Consider the following 19138-nt stretch of genomic DNA (forward strand, 5'->3'; position numbering starts at 1 on the left):
CCAGCCTCTCTGGTGACCAGGACAGTGGGACCGCACATAGGCAGCACAGCCATGCTACTGGATTGCAGGGGCGGTCGTAACCATAGAAACGAGCAGTGTATAATGTGATGGAAAAATGATTTCAGCCAGCAAAGGAAGCAATATGGGTAATCCCCATACATTAGTAAGTGCCTGGTTTTAGCTTTCTCTACATCATAAATGCCATTTGCTGAAGTGACACAACCCCTTTAAGGGGACTGGGTGTGTATAGATATGATTTGGGCGGAGTTAGAGGCGTGGTCTAGTGTGAAAAAATTTGCAATTTTCAAAAGTTGGGGGGTAGGTTACCTGGTATAAAAAAATGATCACTTTTTATGTACTCTGCCACTAAGGAAAATAAAACTGCCTCCCATTGAGACGCAGTGGTAGAAGTGTCACGAGTGGGGAAATGGAAAATGACAGCAGCACATGAGCCCCGGTCACACACACTAAGGACATTCATAAAGCCCGGCGACCACGTGACCCACACCCCCGGGCGCTCGCTTCCCTCCTTGTAGTGAGGCGCTGGGTCACATGACCGGTGTCAGCTGATCCAACATGGCTGAGCCCAGACTTCCCTGATCTCACCTGACCCAGTTTGGCAGCGCTGATGCGGGCGGCGTAGAGAGGACTGTGCGGGGATAGCGCTGATGGTGAGCCTGTGTCATGTAGCAGTGCTGGGGCTGTCACCGCTCAGCTGTGCAGTGTACGCCCGGCTGCTGTCTCTGGTACCTGCCACTTGTGTAGGGAGGAGTGCACCGCTCTTCTAATGGGTGTCCTCTGATAAGGGATTACTCGGAGGCTTCCTTGTGCTCTGCAGCAGGTAAGTGGCCCATCATCTAGAAGTAATGTAATGCTGTCTATGACTTACTTGCTTCCTTTAAAAAACGCTTCCCCCTGGAGCTCTTGGCGGTTTTCAGGCGTTTTCATATCCACTTCTCTATAGGAAGAAAAGCCATGAAGCAAACGGTAGCGGTAAGTTCTGGGCTGTGTTCTATGATGCTGGAGGTCATTTACTAGACTGGTGTGTGGTCGGAGCGGATGCCCTCCTGCTTTACCATTCCAATCAGCTGAGAGCGGGACATACCTGTCGTTTTTATGTGCCCCCTTCACAGAACTAATGCCCACGTGCTGCCTCCACAGTAACTATGCCCTGTCACAGTAGTGCCCACATTGTCCCTCTCTCAGCTGACTGTAATGGTGACACATTAAAACAGTTGGTATGCGTGCTCAGGACCGGCCTTAGGTGTTGTGGCGCCCCCCCCCCCCCCCCCCCCTCAAAAAAAATAAAAATTGTGTGGCACAGTGTATGCTATATGTGTATAACAAACATATTTCACATGTAAACTTACAATTACTTGGCTTGGCCCTTGGGGATCTCGGACGCCACTTCCACACTTTGGCCGGGGGCTCGGCGGAGCTGATGAGGTGTTTTATCCTAATGAGAAAGATTTCATAATAAGGATTTGGAGAAGGGGCAGAGGGATAGCAGAGCAGGGAGAGGCTGGTGCTGCAACTAGGGGGTCATACCATGGGGGAGTAATAAAGCCCACCATAATGCTCCCCCAGTAGTAATAATTCTCCTTATAATGTGACAGTGCAAAAAATACCCCCTTGTAATGCCCCCATTTGAGCTAATGTCCTCATAGTGCCCCCATAATGTGCCAGTATAAAATACCCCTATATAGTGCCCCTAGTAAATGACCCCATAGTGCGCCACACCCTCCTTCCTCCTAGTGCCCCCATAATGTACCAGTATAAAATGCTCCAGTAGATACTAAATGCCCCAGTGTCCCCCATAATTTGCAAGTATAAAATACCCCTTCTTAGTGCCCCCCGTAGATGACCCCATAGTACTCCTCTCCCCCCTTCCCCATAGTACCCACCATGTGTCCCAGTATAAAATTGTACTGTACAGAGAGCCCATATAAAATACCCCTTCTTTGTGGCCTCAGTAGATTCCCCTATAGTGCCCCCCCCCCTGTGCCAGTAATAACAGCCCCCAGTAATAAGAGCCCCTCTGTGCCAGTAATAACAGCCCCCAGTAATAAGAGCCCCTCTGTGCCAGTAATAACAGCCCCCAGTAATAAGAGCCCCTCTGTGCCAGTAATAACAGCCCCCAGTAATAAGGGCCCCTCTGTGCCAGTAATAACAGTCCCCAGTAATAACAGCCCCCCCCCTTTGCCAGTAATAACAGCCCCCCCCTTGCCAGTAATAACAGCCCCCCCTTTGCCAGTAATAACAGCCCCCCCCTTTGCCAGTAATAACAGCCCCCCCCCTTTGCCAGTAATAACAGCCCCCCCCCTTTGCCAGTAATAACAGCCCCCCCCTTTGCCAGTAATAACAGCCCCCCCCTTTGCCAGTAATAACAGCCCCCCCCTTTGCCAGTAATAACAGCCCCCCCCTTTGCCAGTAATAACAGCCCCCCCTTTGCCAGTAATAACAGCCCCCCCCTTTGCCAGTAATAACAGCCCCCCCCCTTTGCCAGTAATAACAGCCCCCCCCCTTTGCCAGTAATAACAGCCCCCCCCCTTTGCCAGTAATAACAGCCCCCCCCTTTGCCAGTAATAACAGCCCCCCCCCTTTGCCAGTAATAACAGCCCCCCCCCTTTGCCAGTAATAACAGCCCCCCCCCCTTTGCCAGTAATAACAGCCCCCCCCCCTTTGCCAGTAATAACAGCCCCCCCCCTTTGCCAGTAATAACAGCGCCCCCCTTTGCCAGTAATAACAAACAGCCCCCGCCAGTAAAAGTATTGTAAGTAATAAAAAAATAAATAAAAAAAACATACTTACCTCCATGTCAGTGATGCGATGCAGGCCTCTTCTGGCCTGTGTCCCACGCTGTATGGCTCAGGCGGCGCGATGACGTCATCGCGCCGCCTGCGCCGGCCTCTGATAGGCTGCAGGCACTAAGGCTACTTTCACACTAGCATTCGATCGGATCCGTCTGCATTATTTTAGCATATAAAAGCTAAGTGTGAAAATAGCCTCGTACGGATCCGTCCAGACTTTCAATGGGGGACGGATCCGCCTGAAGATTGAGCCATATTGTGGCATCTTCAAACGGATCCGTCCCCATTGACTTACATTGTAAGTCTGGACGGATCCGCACGCCTCCGCACGGCCAGGCGGACACCCGAACGCTGCAAGCAGCGTTCAGCTGTCCGCCTGTCCGTGCGGAGGCGAGCGGAGCGGAGGCTGAACGCCGCCAGACTGATGCAGTCTGAGCGGATCCGCATCCATTCAGACTGCATCAGGGCTGGACGGAGGCGTTCGGGTCCGCTCGTGAGCCCCTTCAAACGGAGCTCACGAGCGGACCAACGAACGCTAGTGTGAAAGTAGCCTAAGCCGGCAGCCTATCAGAGGAAGGGAAAGGGACCCGCCTCTCCCTCCCCTACCGCAGCACAGGCAGGCATCTGTATCGCTGTCCTGTGCCCAGCCGCCGCCATTACACTGCGAGCTGTCGGCCGCCCCGGTGCCCCTGTTGCTATGGCGCCCTGTGCGGCCGCACAGCCCGCACACCCCAAAGGCCGGCCCTGTGCATGCTGTCTGTGGAAAATGGAAATGTGATTGAGGCCTTAGGGCTCGTTCAGACGGCCGTATGCTGTCTGCAAAAATACGGATCAATTATTATTTTTTTGCGGACAGTTCAGCATGTCCGCAAAAAAAAACGGATTGCATTCTGTTTTTTTGCTGACCTATAGACTTCAATGGGGCCATGTTCTGATTTTCTCTGACAAGTATAGGACATGTTTCATTTGTTTTGCTGAGCTGTGGAATGGAAGAAAAGTGCCCCAAAGAAGTGAATAGGACAGCCTCTAATCCACACAAAAAAAATCAGCATTTTTGCGGACAGTATACGGTCGTCTGAATGAGTCCTTATTCATTTTTTTTGGTGTGAAGCCAATGTGGATCCAGCGGAAGTCCTTCCTTTATATTTCCCTGTCCTCCTCAATCAGCTTCTGGCTTTGGCCCAAAAACATAAACAATTGCGTCAGTTCTCCAGAAACACTGGGGGACATGTATTAATAATAGTATTTTTTTGGCACAAATTACACCAACGTTACTAATCAAAAGTGGTGATTTGTTTCACCTGATATATCAAAAGGAGCACTCCACTTTTAAAATAAGACTTTTTTTTTAAATATAAACTTGATTATCCGTCTATTCTCTCGATTTGTGACATTTCAAGCTCCATTTAAGCCAACCCTGCCAGATCGCACTTGCGACCTTTTGAAGCATATTTGTGACATTTTCGGTGGTAAATTGCTACTTTTGTCTCAAACCTCAGGATGTGTGTGTTTTTTTTTGTTTTTTTTTGTTTTTTTTTGTTTTTGTATTCCGCGGTCAAAGCTGACAGCAGCATGCGGAGGGTAAAGGTGCCCTCCGCTTCCCCATTGGTTCCCCGCGCTGCAGTGGCGGGGACCCGATGGCAGAGAAGGCAAGCCTGATGCCTTCCATAGGCATCGGAGCTTGCCTTCTACGGAAGCCTGTGAGATAAAATTTCCCTAAATAAAGAAAGAAAAACAGACATATTGGGTATTGCCGCGTCTGTAACCACCGGCTCTATAAAAATACCACATGATCCACCCCCTCAGAAAAAATAAAAACTGTGCTAAAACAAAAATTTTTTTGTCATCTTACATCACAAAAAGTGCAACACCAAGCGATCAAAAAAAGCGTATGCCCCCCAAAATAGTACCAATCAAACCATCACCTCCTCCCGCAAAAAATGAGCTCATACCTAAAATAATCGGGCAAAAAAAAAAATATGGCTCTCAGAATGATTTTATATATTATTTTTTTTAAACATGCTTTTATTGTGTTAAAAGTGGAAAAAAATAAAACAAAGTATACATTAGGTATCACCGTGTCTGTAACAATCAGGTCTATTAAAATATAACATGATCTAACCCCTCAGGTAAACAGCGCAAAATTTTTGTATAAAAACTGTCAAAAAAGCCATTTTTATCACCTTACGTCACAAAAAGTGCAATACCAAGCGATCAAAAGGTTACATACACCCCAAAATAGTACAGTCAAATCGTCATCACATCCCACCAAAAATGAGCCCCCTACCCAAGACGATTGCCCAAAAAAATTAAAACTATGTCTTTCAGAATATGGAGACACTAAAGATAGAGAGAGATATATATATATAATTATAATTTTTTTTTTTTCAAAAATGCTTTATGTAAGACTGATATTTGGTATTGTCGCGTCCGTAACAACCTGCTCCATAAAAATACTACATGATCTAATCTGTCAGATGAACATTGTAAAAAACTGAAATAAAAACGGTGCCACAACAGCTATTTTCTGTTACCATGCCTCACAAAAATTGTATATTAAAACAACCAAAAATCATATATACCCTAAAATAGTACCAACAAAACTGCCACCTGATCCCGTAGTTTCCAAAATAGGGTCACCTTTTTGGAGTTTCTACTCTAGGGGTGCATCAGAGGGTCATTATCTCAGTGAAATCTGTTCTCCAAAAACCACATGGAGCTCCTTTCCTTCTGTGCAATGCCGTGTGCCTCTACAGCAGTTTACAATCACATATGGGGTGTTTCTGTAAACTACAGAATCGGGGCAATAAATATTTGGCTGTTAACCTTTGCTTTGTTACTGGAAAAAATTGATTAAAATGGAAAATCTGCCAAAAAAGTGAAATTCTGAAATTTCATCTACGTTTTGCTTTAATTCTTGTGGAACACCTAAAGGGTTACCAAAGTTAGTAAAATCAGTTTTGAATGAGTTTCTAAAATGGGGTCATTTTTGGGTGGTTTCTATTATGTAAGCCTTAGAAAGTGACTTCAGACCTGAACTGGTCCTTTTTAAAAAGTGGGTTTTTGGAAATTTTCTGAAAAATTTCAAGATTTGCTTCTTAACTTCTAAGCCTTGTAACAATTGATAGGCAAGTATTAACCCCTTCAGGACCCTGCATATTTCACCTTAAAGGGATTCTGTCACCTCCTTTTACGATTTTAAGCTGGCACCATCGCTATGTTGACTAAAGTAGCTTATTTTCAGGACTCTTCTTTTTACTTTATTTCGTTTAGTAGTTTTGATGTAAAAGCGATTTTTATGTTATGCTAATTAGGGTCCAAGGTGCCCAGAGGGGCGTTTTTCTCACTCTCCGGTGCCCAGTGACGCCCCCCTGCAGTGCCCAAGACAGCCTCCTGATAATCAAATAACCTCCCACAGCCCGGCAAACGGTTCCGCCCCCTCCCCACGTCATAGTCTATCTTATAGAAATGCCCCGTCCTCCTTCCTGTCTGCGGCCAGAAAACTCGCGCAGGCGCAGTACCGCCTGCGCGATCATCAACCTCCTAAGGGAAACAGCCTCAAAAGTCTCACTGGGCATGCGCCGAGCCCATTGATGTGACCTGAGATCTGTTGCCCTCAGGAGGTTGATGATCGCGCAGGCGGTACTGCGCCTGCGCGAGTTTTCTGGCCGCAGACAGGAAGGAGGACGGGGCATTTCTATAAGATAGACTATGACATGGGGAGGGGGTGGAACCGTTTGCCGGGCTGTGGGAGGTTATTTGATTATCAGGAGGCTGTCTTGGGCACTGCAGGGGGGGCGTCACTGGGCACCGGAGAGTGAGAAAAACGCCCCTCTGGGCACCTTGGACCCTAATTAGCATAACATAAAAATCGCTTTTACATCAAAACTACTAAACGAAATAAAGTAAAAAGAGTCCTGGAAATAAGCTACTTTAGTCAACATAGCGATGGTGCCAGCTTAAAATCGTAAAAGGAGGTGACAGAATCCCTTTAAGGTGAAATATGGCAGGGTCCTGAAGGGGTTAATACTTGCCTATCAATTGTTCCCACAACGAGTTTTTTATTTATTTATTGCCTGCGACTTTTTGCACAAAACCCCACCACATAAGCTGGTTTAATTGTCCGCAACAATTTGAGCAATTTCTGCTGCTGAAGATGATAAATGAGGCGTAATCGGCACCAATTTGGTAGCCCCGCCCACTTTAACCTTTATAACTAATTTCTGGCATGATGCATTCTTTATGGTGAAAATGTTGGAGAAAACAATTGATATATTTGGCGCAAATCAAAATGCCATTCTTTTTGGCGCATTTGACTCCACAGTTCTGGCATAACATGCTTAGTAAATGTCCCCCCCTTCGGGCTGTTTCACATGAGCGAGTCCATGGCTCCATGTGTGACCTTCTACAGGATCACACTGCCGGCTTTATGTCACTCTGATCCTGTAGAAGTAAGGTCAGCAGAGGCACATAGTATTATAAATAATGATAACGCTGTGGGAGCACGATTCCCGCAACGGACTCGCCTGTGTGAAACTGCTCTAAGGGGGGATTTACATGTAGTTTTTTTTTATTTATTTTTTTTTTATGGTGTTTATGTGTACTTTTATCGTTATAATGTTTTTTTTTTTTTTTTTTTTACTTATTTGGTTCTTGTTTGCATTAAAAACGCTTGCTGTTAGCTGAAAGTTTATGGTGGGAAATATGAAAGACAAGACACAAAAGTAAACTTTTTTTTTTTTTTTTTTTGCCATTCCGTCCCTATTGACTATACTAGGGACGGGGGTGGAGTTCCAGCACTGCGAGAGGCTGCCTGAATAAATGGCGGATATGTCGTAGTTTTATTCAGGCAGCCTCTCGCCGTGTGTTGCCGTGCCTCCGCCAGAACTCTGCCCCCGTCCCTATTATAGTCAATGGGGACAGAGTGGTAGTCCGGAGGCACGCGGTGACTAGCGGCAGGACGGATCCGACAGGCTGTTCACCCGACGGAACAGCCTGCCGGAGGTCTGTGCCGCTAGTGTGAAAGTAGCCTTAGAGAAAAAAAAAATGCCATAAAGACTGCATATGGAAAAACATGCAAGCATTTATTTAATGAACAAAGAAACTACAGAGAAAAATCTTGTATGCAGAGACCCTTAAAGGCGTTGTGCAATAGATAAGGAGGTTTGTGGCAATCCCCCCCCCCCCCCCCCCCCTCCATTCTGACGCCCATAGATGTGGGTCCCGTCTCCAAGCTGTCCATATTCCCCTATAAGCTGTCATCTTAGTGAGACAAGCCCTTTATTGGTACGCCTTAAACTTTTTTTTTTATCTGCCCTTCATCAGCGAAGGCGATCTGTGAATGGCGCAGAGATGACGGATCCGTTTTCACTGACTCAATCTGGCACAATAGAAAACTGATCCGTTCTCCATTGACTTTCAGTGGTGTTCAAGACGGATCCGTCATGGCTATAGAAGACATAATACAACCGGATCCGCAAAAAAAACGCTAGTGTGAAAGTAGCCTAAGAGGAGCATTGTAATGTAGTGCAACCTCTGGGGCTATGTTTTTTAGTAACGTAAAAGGGGAATCTATGGCTACCAAATTACCCCCAACTCATAATAGGGCACTTGGCACATGTTCTCTTCATGTCCTCTTCTTCACTGAGCAAAATACGTTTTTTCTCTGTGATGGAAAACGCTATGAAGGGACTCAAAGGTATCTGTGAACATGTTGCTAAGTGCCCTACTATGCATTGGGAGTCATTTTGTAGCCCTGCATGTGCTCACCGACTGCCTTAAGGTTTTAAAGGGAACCTGTCACCGGGATTTTGTGTATAGAGGACATGGGTTGCTAGATGGCCGCTAGCACATCCGCAATACCCAGTTCCCATAGCTCTGTGTGCTTTTATTGTGTATAAAAAAACTATTTGATACATATGCAAATTAACCTGAGATGAGTCAGAGCTTGAAAATATGACTCTTCTCTGGTCACACAAGTAAGATATGACTCTTTTATGTTATTTTGCATATGTATCAAATCGCTTTTTTTTTTTTTTTTTTTACACAATAAAAGCACACAGAGCTATGGGGACTGGGTATTGCGGATGTGCTAGCGACAATCTAGCAACCCATGTCCTCAGCTCTATACACAAAATCCAGGTGACAGGTTCCCTTTAAACATGTTTTCTGCTTGTCTAGTATCTACACAGAATGCATCCCCATTGCAGGAAGTATCCTTTTTTATCAGAAATTCCAATGTGACATTTGTGATATGTTGCACATGACTGATAATACTAAGCCTTGTTATTTAGTGAAGAACATATACTCCGTATTTAAAGACCTTTTTGTTTCATTTTGTAGGCTGCAGATACTAAAATGTGACAAGTCTACAACTTCACACTCTCTAGTATCATGGCCAAAATGGAGTGCTTAGTAAAGTCTATTAAGAAAGAACTTGGCATTGACCGAAATCAGCTTGCCGCCTGTGAGTCGGAGAATCATGTCGTTGCCCTTGTGTCTCAGAAATGGCTTTTGAACCTGAAGGAACGTAGAGCAGTTCCGGTGCAATGTCCAAAGCCAGAGGGATTCAGTTGTGTGGAAATACAGACTTTTTTGCAGAGATCTGTACAAAAGTTACCAATTGGCTGGACAAGGATAGAGATCCACGGACTACTGAAAAGAAAGCTAGCCTATACTGTGGCTTTAGACAATGGTTTCCTTCAAGGACAAAGAGGTGACTCTGAGTCTTTGATTAGGTTTATGCACAATGTTGCTCAGCAGAACTATAAGAATATGTGGAAGAAAACTTGCAGAACTTATGTAGAACCCTATGAAAATGTAACTAAAGTGCCAAGCATGCAGGCCCTAGATGCTCTAAAACTGTCTCTCCAAAAAGTCTATGGTTGTTCCTTCATACACGTAACTAAATCATCCACAAGTGTCTCTCCTGCTAAAGAAAGTGCCAATTTTGTTCTAGGATCTCCTTCTTGTCCGAATATTGTTCCAGCTGATGCTTTGATAGAGTCAGCGGATATGATCTATATTATCTTACCTTATGTGCAGTATTCATTGTATGATGCCGTCACTTTTAGCCCAGCAAAACTTGCAAACAGCCATGCCAAAGTTCTCTTCATTCTGTATAATATCCTACAGGCCATGAAAGCTTGTCACCAGGCAGGCCTATCCAGTGGAGCTATCTCATTATGCAATGTAGCTGTTGATGAGAAACTTTGCAGTCAGTTAAGACCCAACTTTATGGATTATGAGACACCGTTTGAAAGCATTTTAGACAGCAGGGACAGTTTAGAAGATGTTGTGGACCAAGTGAAATGTAGTCGACTTTGCACTTCATGTAACAGTGAGTTGAAAGAGTTAGTTATAGGCTGGATTCACGGAAGAGTTAGTAACTTTGACTACCTTATGTACCTGAACAAACTGGGTGGAAGAAGAGAAGGTGATCCTAATTATCATCCAGTCTTACCATGGGTTGTTGATTTTACTACCAAAAATGGCAAATTTCGAGACCTGAAGAAATCGAAATTCCGTCTCAACAAAGGGGATAAACAACTGGAATTTACATATGAGATGACAAAGCAAGCCTTTGTTGCTGGAGGTGGCAGTTCCGACCAGTTGCATGTTCCTCATCATATCTCTGATGTGCTATCTGATATCACATACTATGTATATAAAGCCAGAAGGACTCCAAAAGCAGTGCTGTGCAATCATGTAAGGTCTCAGTGGGAGCCCAATGAATACCCTGCAAGTATGGAACGTATGCAAGGGTGGACACCAGATGAATGTATTCCAGAGTTTTATACAGATCCCACAATATTCAAATCTATTCATCCAGACATGCCTGATCTTGACATCCCATCTTGGTGCAGCTCCTATGAAGACTTCATCCGTGCTCACCGAGCACTTCTGGAAAGCAGGGATGTTTCTCAGGATCTTCACCATTGGATTGATCTAACATTTGGGTACAAGTTGAGAGGGAAGAATGCAGTTAAAGAAAAAAATGTTTGTCTTCATCTTGTGGATAATCATACTAACTTGACATGCTTTGGGGTTGTACAGTTGTTTGATCAACCACATCCTAAGCGACTTCTGGGCCCTGGGTTTTCCTTATATGAGGCCCCTAATATAGCCCCGTCTAAACAAAATATAATTGAGATGACTGCATGTAATAAAGATGTTGGTGATCTGTTACTAGAGGCCACTGCTTGTGAAAGCCATTGGACTAGTGAAAAAGGGAGCTCTGTGGATGAAGATCTGGAACAAGGGACTGAAGCTCTAGATGCTTTAGGATCTGCAGGAAAGAATAGTGAGCCTGCCGCTATACCTTCCCTCCAAATCAGCAGTGTCGGTAGCTTTTCAAGTGAAAGCAGAGCCCCACCAGTTAAGTCAAATAGACAATATAAGGGTGTATCTGATGAAAATGGTGGAAAAATCTCACTTCCCGAAGGTTTTAACCCAATACAGGCTCTAGAAGAACTGGAAAAACTGGACAACTTTTTAGTTCAAGGTTTGCATAGCACCATTCTTCCTGTGAAAGAGTCTCAAAAGAAACTTCCACTGAGCCTGCTAGATTTTTTTGAGAGAGATATTCAAGCGCTGGGCGTGATGATGGCAGAGATTATTTTTGCACCAAAAATTCATACTACAGCACCAAAAGCTCAAATGCGGGAACGGTTTTCTTTGGTCCGTAATCTGTGCAGACACCATGTCAAAGAGATTCCAAATCCTCTTTTACAGATGCTAGAGTCTTTGTTGCAAATCCACGTGCCAGATGTATTTTTCAGTGGTATGAACATTGAGGAACCAGGGAAACTTTTTGAATTCCCCCCAATTTCAAATGGTCTTCCTTCACCCTGTCCCTCACAGCTCCTTAGTCCTTTTTGTTCCACCATTCCTTTCCCTAAGTACTTTCCAAACCTGCATAAATTTATTTTAACCTATCAGTCTAGAAGAACAGAAGATGACAGCCAAGGCCGGGAACTTGTGTTCCAATTGTGGCAGCAAATAGATGGTATACTTTGTGATATCACTCCTGAAGGTTTAGAGATCATTCTTCCTTTTATCCTGTCTTTGATGACAGAACAGAGCACGGCTGTATATACAGCTTGGTATCTTTTTGAGCCCGTGGCCAAAGCTTTAGGACCTAAAAATGCTAATAAGTATCTCATGAAGCCACTGATTGGTGCATATGAAAACCCTTCATATCTTCATGGAAGATTTTACCTTTACACAGATTGCTTTGTGGCCCAGCTAATAGTACGTTTGGGCTTGCAAGCATTTCTTTCTAATCTCCTTAATCATGTGCTGCAAATACTTGTTGGTGTGGAAAGTTCTGGAGATGAAGGAAAGCTACTGTCGGGAGCTGCTGAGGATGAGGAAAGTGGTGGTGACAGCCCAGTCTCATGTGAATTTGAAGGCAGGCACAATAGTGTAGATCGAAGTTCCTCGTCCCATGAACTCTTGGACTATACTTCTGGAGTCAGCTTTCATGACCAGGTTTATTTGGCAGAAAATGAGGACTTTCAGTCTGGCATTTATATTGGTGATCCTCTTCAGCCACAGGAAGCGGAATCTCTAAGCCTTGGTCGTTTAAGTGACAAAAGCAGCGCAAGTGAAGTTTCTCTTGGAGATGAGAAAGTGACAGATAATGATTCCATTAGAGAAAAAGGTAGTATGAAGTCTGGAGACAGCAGCCAAGATCTAAAGCAGAGTGAGGAATCTGAAGAAGAGGAAGAGCGAGAATGTTCCCCAGGTCCTTCAGAGCTAACCCTGTCAGTCAGTACCGATACCTCTGCTGAGACGGTGCTGGCCAATGATAGTAGAGAACTTGAAGAAGATGAACCTGATTTAACCAACCAGACAAAGGAAAAAGAACAGAAGATCTTGATAGGTAAGACGTTAATGACTTCATTCTGTATAAATCAGTGGCGTTTATCAAATAACGGTGAAATGTTGATATATAGTAGGACAAGCTCACTTTGTGCTCAAGGCAAGAGTTTTAGAATGATGGCCTATCCTCAGGATATGTAATCACTATCTGATTGGGGTAGAGTTCAGCTCCCAGCAGCCTCATCCATCAGCTGTATAAAGAGACCATGGTGCTTTGAGTGCTTAAGCCTTTTCCTAGGCCATGTGACGTCATGTTTATCGGTCACGTGGCCTAAGTCCACCTCAGTCGCATTCCATGGGGTTGAGCTACAGTACCAAGCACAGGCACTATCCAATGGACTGGACTGTGCTTGGTAAAGCTGGTCTCGCATCACGTTTTTCCCATCTGTCTATGTATATAAAAAAATGTGTACGTTAAATGGATGCCTCAGACAGACGGCATACAGTGGCACCCGTTCACCATAGAGTTCTGTTGTTAAAATAGTGTTGCATTTTTGTATCTCCGCCACCCCCCAAACGTATATGTCAAATGGATGGGAAAGATGTGATGTGAACTCGCCCTAAGCTGTAAAGAGAGCTTCGGTGAACAAACATCTGATTAGCGGGTGTGCTGGAAGTGGGACTATCCTCACTTATCTCATATTGATGACCTATCCTGGAGAACCTCTTTAATGATCTTGACTAAGGTTACAAAGGTATTAAAGGGGTTCTGCAGTTTGTTTATACAGATGCTCTATCCTCTAGATAGATCATCAGCATCTGATCGGCGGGAGTCCGACACCTGGGACCCCCGCCGGTCAGCTGTTTGAGAAGGCAGTGGCGCTCCAGCAGCGCCGCGGCCTTCCCACTGTTTACCGCTGGCCCAGTGACGTCACGACTAGTATCACTGGCCTGGGCGTGGCTAAGCTCCATTCAAGTGAACAGAGCTTAGCCGCACCCAGGCCAGTGATACTAGTCGTGACTTTACTGGGCCAGCGGTAAACAGTGAGAAGGCCGCGGCGCTGCTGGAGCGCCGCTGCCTTCTCAAACAGCTGACCGGCGGGGTCCCAGGTGTCGGACTCCCGCCGATCAGATGCTGATGATCTATCCAGAGGATAGATCATCTGTATAAACAAACTGCAGAACCCCTTTAATGAACCATTCCAGCCCACAGCCCTATACGATTGTGCATTGACTGTACTAGACACATACTAATGATAACCAGTTCGTCAACAGCAGCTTGCTCATGTTACCAACTGTTTTTTTTTGTACACTGAGGAAAAAATGAGACTATCAAGAACATACTAATGCCTTACAATGAAGATGCATTTTACATTCCCTGTCTACATACTGTAGTTAAGCGCATTCAAAGATAGTGTTTTAATGTTTCAGCCTTCGGGTTTCTACAGTTGCTGGGCAATGTAATGCATCAGCATCTTTACTATGGGGTACAAAATATATGAATATATCCCAGTACTCCATCTTATAAGCATTGACGTTCATTTTTTTATTTTATTTTTTCCTTTATCACTGGAGGTCAGGCTTGTTTCCTGTATGTTTTATCAAACGGTATGCTTGTGTTGCAGATACAGCCTGCAAAATGGTGAGGTGGCTGTCGGCCAAGTTGGGCCCTACCGTGACCTCCCGCTGCATTGCAAGGAATTTGCTGAGGTTGCTGACGTCCTGTTATGTTGGTAATTGTTTGCCTCTTGTCTTTTTGGATGCTGTGTGACAAGCTGTATGATAGATGATAAAATAAATGCTTGCCCTTGCTCTAATACAGGAATAGTCTCTCCGTGAGTTAGTTTCACAAAATTTGGCCTCCTTTTTGACCATGTGCTTCTAGTTGTAGATATAAAATAGTCTTTATGTATGTACAATGAGGCTGCGTGGCACTACCATGTAGGTGTCTGTGTAACCCTGCTAATCCAAGGTGACGCTCTGTCACCTTGATGCAAAAGCTATACCGGGTCCACCATGTAATTAAATGGGTTATCCCACGATTGGAGGGACCAGGCATCAAACTCATTAAAAATGATCCAGTGGATAGCCATGACATGTACTTGCATAGTATGGCACCACCTGGTGTTCAAAGTGTATAACAATGTGCACATCCACCTAATGAGCTGAGTTCTGGTGGTCACACAGACTCAGGAAACCCCCTATAGCCAGGTCTCTGCGTAGTGGTCCTCTCTTCACAAGCAGGGCAGAAAGCTGAGTCTCTACAGTAGCATGGCAGTATAGCTCAGAAGACCGGTACTGCAGGGTTACTAAGATAGGACTACGGGGCACATCGCTGGCGGTGGAGTGCCGAAGTTATGAAGAGGCGCCGGCCTCTTCGTAACTTTGGCGTATCCCGTTCGCTTCTAAATGTAAGACCGCTTTCGAGCTGTCTTAAATTTTGACCCTTTTCCATGCCTAAAACAGGCATCGAAAATCGCTAATGAGACTGGCATGCCGCCCCTTCCCCGCTCACTTTTTTTAGACCTGGCGTGAGCAGGGAGAAGTCGCAGACACGGTTAGTTGCATTGCAATCTGCACTTAAAATGCACCTAATTCAGGCGTATTTCAGCTTCATAAATAAACCCTCTATATTGCCAGCTGCCAGAGGGGGAAGGTAACTAATTTTGTCTAGAACCCTTCCTCAGTAGGACAGATTAGCAGCAACCCATGGGGAAAAATAGAACTAAAAGATCAAGAAAAGGTATGTTTTGTGATAGATTACTTAAAAACTGCTATTAACAACCTTTTTGGTGTGAAAATGATTCATGGGATAACCCACTTTAATCGGATACTCTTTATTTTATTACGTGTACATCATGCGTGTCTCCAATCTGTGATTCTCCAGCTGCTTTTCAACGAGGGCCCGCTGCTGTGCAGTATGCATTCACCATAAAATGGTATAAAGAGTACACCATGGTGCATTTAGTGAGCAGATCTTGTCAGAGTGGTGCGTGAAAACATCTCTAATTTACCTAGGTCACCAGAGACATCAGTTTTTCTCTACCATGGAGGAGAGTAGCCCGCTTAATGTCAAGAGACCAGTGTGTGGAGATCAGGTGTCCAAACCAGTGCTGGACTGTCTGATGCACATGGCGCACCTGTATGGAGAGCCGTTTCTAACGTATCAGTATCTGCCTTACATTAGCTACCTGGTAAGTCGTGATCTGCTTGTATTTATCTGTGCAATGGGCTCGGTTCACATCTGTCGCAGATTTTCCCCATCAGATATGATACATTATGATGAAATACTACGTGCCTTGTTGTAAGGGACTGTCGGGTATCTGTGGCTTCCATCATGCAACAGATCCTGGCCCTGTGCCTTGCTTGCCGAAATAAACCATACGCACAATGAAGATGGGAACAGGGGTTCTAGATCAGGGGTCAGCTACCTTTTGGGGTTCCAGCATGAAAATGTACTTGGCTGTTCTTGTAGCTGATCCCTGTTCTAGATGCTCGACCTTCACAAGTACAGCGCCTTTTCAGAACAAAGCCATCTGGCTTCTCACACGTCCAACAAACAGCTGATTTTGAAGGTTGGGTTGGCTTTTCTTACATAAAGCCATTCGGATGAATGGGTGAGCAGACACATTACATTGATGTCTTGGTTCAATAGCGGTTCTCCACTCTGGCCCACTAAGGGTAGGGATCCATGTGGCCTAATAGGGTATTTGAATAGGGGAAGCTACATCTCTGATTTCATTCCATGGAACATTCTTGGTGAAAATTGTCTAAACATAAGGTCAACTAGTCATCCTTTTATTTGAATTGTCCTAAGGTGCCTTAAAGGGAATCTGTCAGCAGATTTGTCCCTATGAAACCCGGTGACCTTTTACATGTGCACTTGGCAGCTGAAGACATCTGTGTTGGTCCCATGTTCATATGTGCTCACAATACAGAGAAAAATGAAGTTTTAATATGTGCAAATGAGCCTCTAGGAGCAATGGGGGCGTTGCTGTTACACCTAGAGGCTCTGCTCTCTCTGCACATGCCGCACCCTCTGCATTATGATTGACAGGGCTAGGCAGTAAAAACATGATCACAACTAGCCCTGTTAATCAAAGTGCACAGGACGCTGCAGTTGCAGAGAGAGCTGAGCCTCCAGGTGTAACGGCAACACTCCTGTTGCTCATAGAAGCATATATTAAAACCAACACAGATGCCTTCAGCTGCCAAGTGCACATGTAACAGGTCAGCCAGTTTCATAGGTACAAATCTGTTGACAGATGCCCTTTAACATGTGGCAGATTTTGTGAGCTCAGATAGACACACATGTGCAGCAGCTCTAGTCCTCGTATCTGTGCTGTAGCGTTGGCCTTAACACCTGGCTAGGAGCAGTGTACAATGCGATGGAATAATGAATAAAGCCAGCAAAGAAGGCAATATGGGCAATCACAATATATTAGTAAGTGCCTTGTATTAACTTTGTCTAGTTTATAAATGCCATTTGCTGAAGGGAGATATCCCCTTTTAATTACTGTTTGACTCACTGTGATTAGAGCTAAAGATTGCAAAGAAGGTCTGGACTGCGCAGCCAGACTGCAGATATATGAGGCGGTCTGGACTGCGCAGCCAGACTGCAGATATGAGGCGGTCTGGACTGCGCAGCCAGACTGCAGATATATGAGGCGGTCTGGACTGCGCAGCCAGACTGCAGATATATGAGGCGGTCTGGACTGCGCAGCCAGACTGCAGATATATGAGGCGGTCTGGACTGCGCAGCCAGACTGCAGATATATGAGGCGGTCTGGACTGCGCAGCCAGACTGCAGATATATGAGGCGGTCTGGACTGCGCAGCCAGACTGCAGATATATGAGGCGGTCTGGACTTATACAGTCAGAGTACTGTTAGACCTCTTGCACACGACCTTACAGCTTTTTCAGTATTTTGCAGTCCGTTTTTAATGGATCAATTTTTCCTTTTTCTTTTGTTTCAGTAGTGTTTCTGTTCAGTTTTGCCGTTCTGTTTGGATCCGTATTTTTGCAGAATAGAAACGGAAGCATACAATAATGTTTAAACAGCAAGTACAAAAAAATTGGGCTGGGCGTAAAATTTTCAATAGATGGTTACGCAAAAACGGAACTGATACGGATGCATTCCTTTTTTTTTTTTTTTTTTTTTTTTTGCGGAACCATTGACTTGAATGGAGCCACTGAACGTGATTTGTGGGCAATAATAGGACATGTTCTATCTTCGAATGGAAATATGGAAACGGAAGGCATACGGAGTACCTTCTGTTGTTTTTGCGGAACCATTGAAGTGAATGGTTCCGCATACGGAATCCGCAAAAACGAAACGGAAAAAAGAAACGTCCGTGTGCAAGAGGCCTTATAGGGGGAGGTCTGGACTTACACAGTCAGACTGCAGTTAGAGCGGGAGGTCTGGACTTCACTGTCACCTCTTTAATATTAATTTAATAACTTTTAAAAACCTCTGCCTTTTAAACATGAAAACAGTCCAAATCAATTGGTTATTTTACTGTATTTTAATTCTACACATTCAGGTTGCCCCCAGCAGTGGGTGCAGGCTGAACAGCCGCAAAGAAGCTGGACTGCTTGCTGCTGTCACCCTTACTCAGAAGATCATCATATACCTTTCGGACACCACCCTCATGGATATTTTGCCCAAAATTAACCAAGATGTTCTGCTACCAGTGTTGAGTTTTCTAACCTCCACCACTGTTGGGTAATGTATATATCTCTCATTGACCTGTGTTTTATCAGGAATGTCGCATCATTGGCGCATTAAAAGCAAAAATAGAATGTACGTAACACATGCTTTCTCTATGTTATAATGGAAGACATTTAGAAAGACCACAAAATCTGTCGAAGCACTATGTTCTGTACTAGGATTACTCAAGTAGGTGTCTTTCACACATTCTTTGATAGGATTAAGATTTAAACTCTTTGTTGCTCCAGGACAACATTATCATTGTTGATGGTAAGGAATCTGTGTAGTTTATACTTGCTGTCGGAGGTTGTTGTCCTGCTGGAAAATAAATGGTCTAAGTTAAGTTCTATTGCAGACGGTAGAAGGTTTTCCTTCAGAATTTCACTGATTTGTGCCGGGGCCTTCTGTAGAGAAGCATCCCCACAGCTCGATGATGCCGTCACTATAATTTATGGTGAAGCTGTTACTTTTGCAGAGCTTTTTGTCTGGTACTAGTCTTTGTGTGGTCCACTTTGTATAGCAATATCAGTCTCTTTGTAGAGACCTGGCTCTGTTCACAAGTTTACATCCAAGGCTGAAGGAATCTATGGACATGTGGACTGAATATATACAAGTGTATACCACAAAGAAGCTTTTCCGAGCTTTAGTGATTGACTGAACGATGAATTGAAACAAAATGCTGCGGTGACCGCACTCTGATTTTCCTTGTTGAATTGAGGAAGTACATAAATATAGTTCCGGTATACAATCATGAGAAAAACAAAGTGTGCACTATGGTGTGTAGTGTGAATTC

The 19138-nt window shown here is 44.6% G+C and overlaps 1 protein-coding gene across 1 annotated transcript in view; it reads left to right on the forward strand.

The window, feature by feature from the left end:
* The first annotated feature begins 567 nt into the window (after nucleotides 1-567).
* WDR81 (WD repeat domain 81) overlaps nucleotides 568-19138 on the forward strand; it is a 69400-nt gene continuing 50829 nt past the window's right edge. Inside the window, exons 1-5 of the mRNA XM_044283878.1 lie at nucleotides 568-841; nucleotides 9153-12696; nucleotides 14261-14368; nucleotides 15654-15829; nucleotides 18179-18360. Of these exons, the coding sequence (XP_044139813.1) occupies nucleotides 9204-12696; nucleotides 14261-14368; nucleotides 15654-15829; nucleotides 18179-18360 (3959 nt within the window). The 5' untranslated portion in view covers nucleotides 568-841; nucleotides 9153-9203. The remainder of the gene's footprint in view (nucleotides 842-9152; nucleotides 12697-14260; nucleotides 14369-15653; nucleotides 15830-18178; nucleotides 18361-19138) is intronic.

This window comes from Bufo gargarizans, chromosome 3 (genome assembly GCF_014858855.1).
Source record: "Bufo gargarizans isolate SCDJY-AF-19 chromosome 3, ASM1485885v1, whole genome shotgun sequence".
In the NCBI taxonomy this organism is placed as follows: domain Eukaryota; kingdom Metazoa; phylum Chordata; class Amphibia; order Anura; family Bufonidae; genus Bufo; species Bufo gargarizans.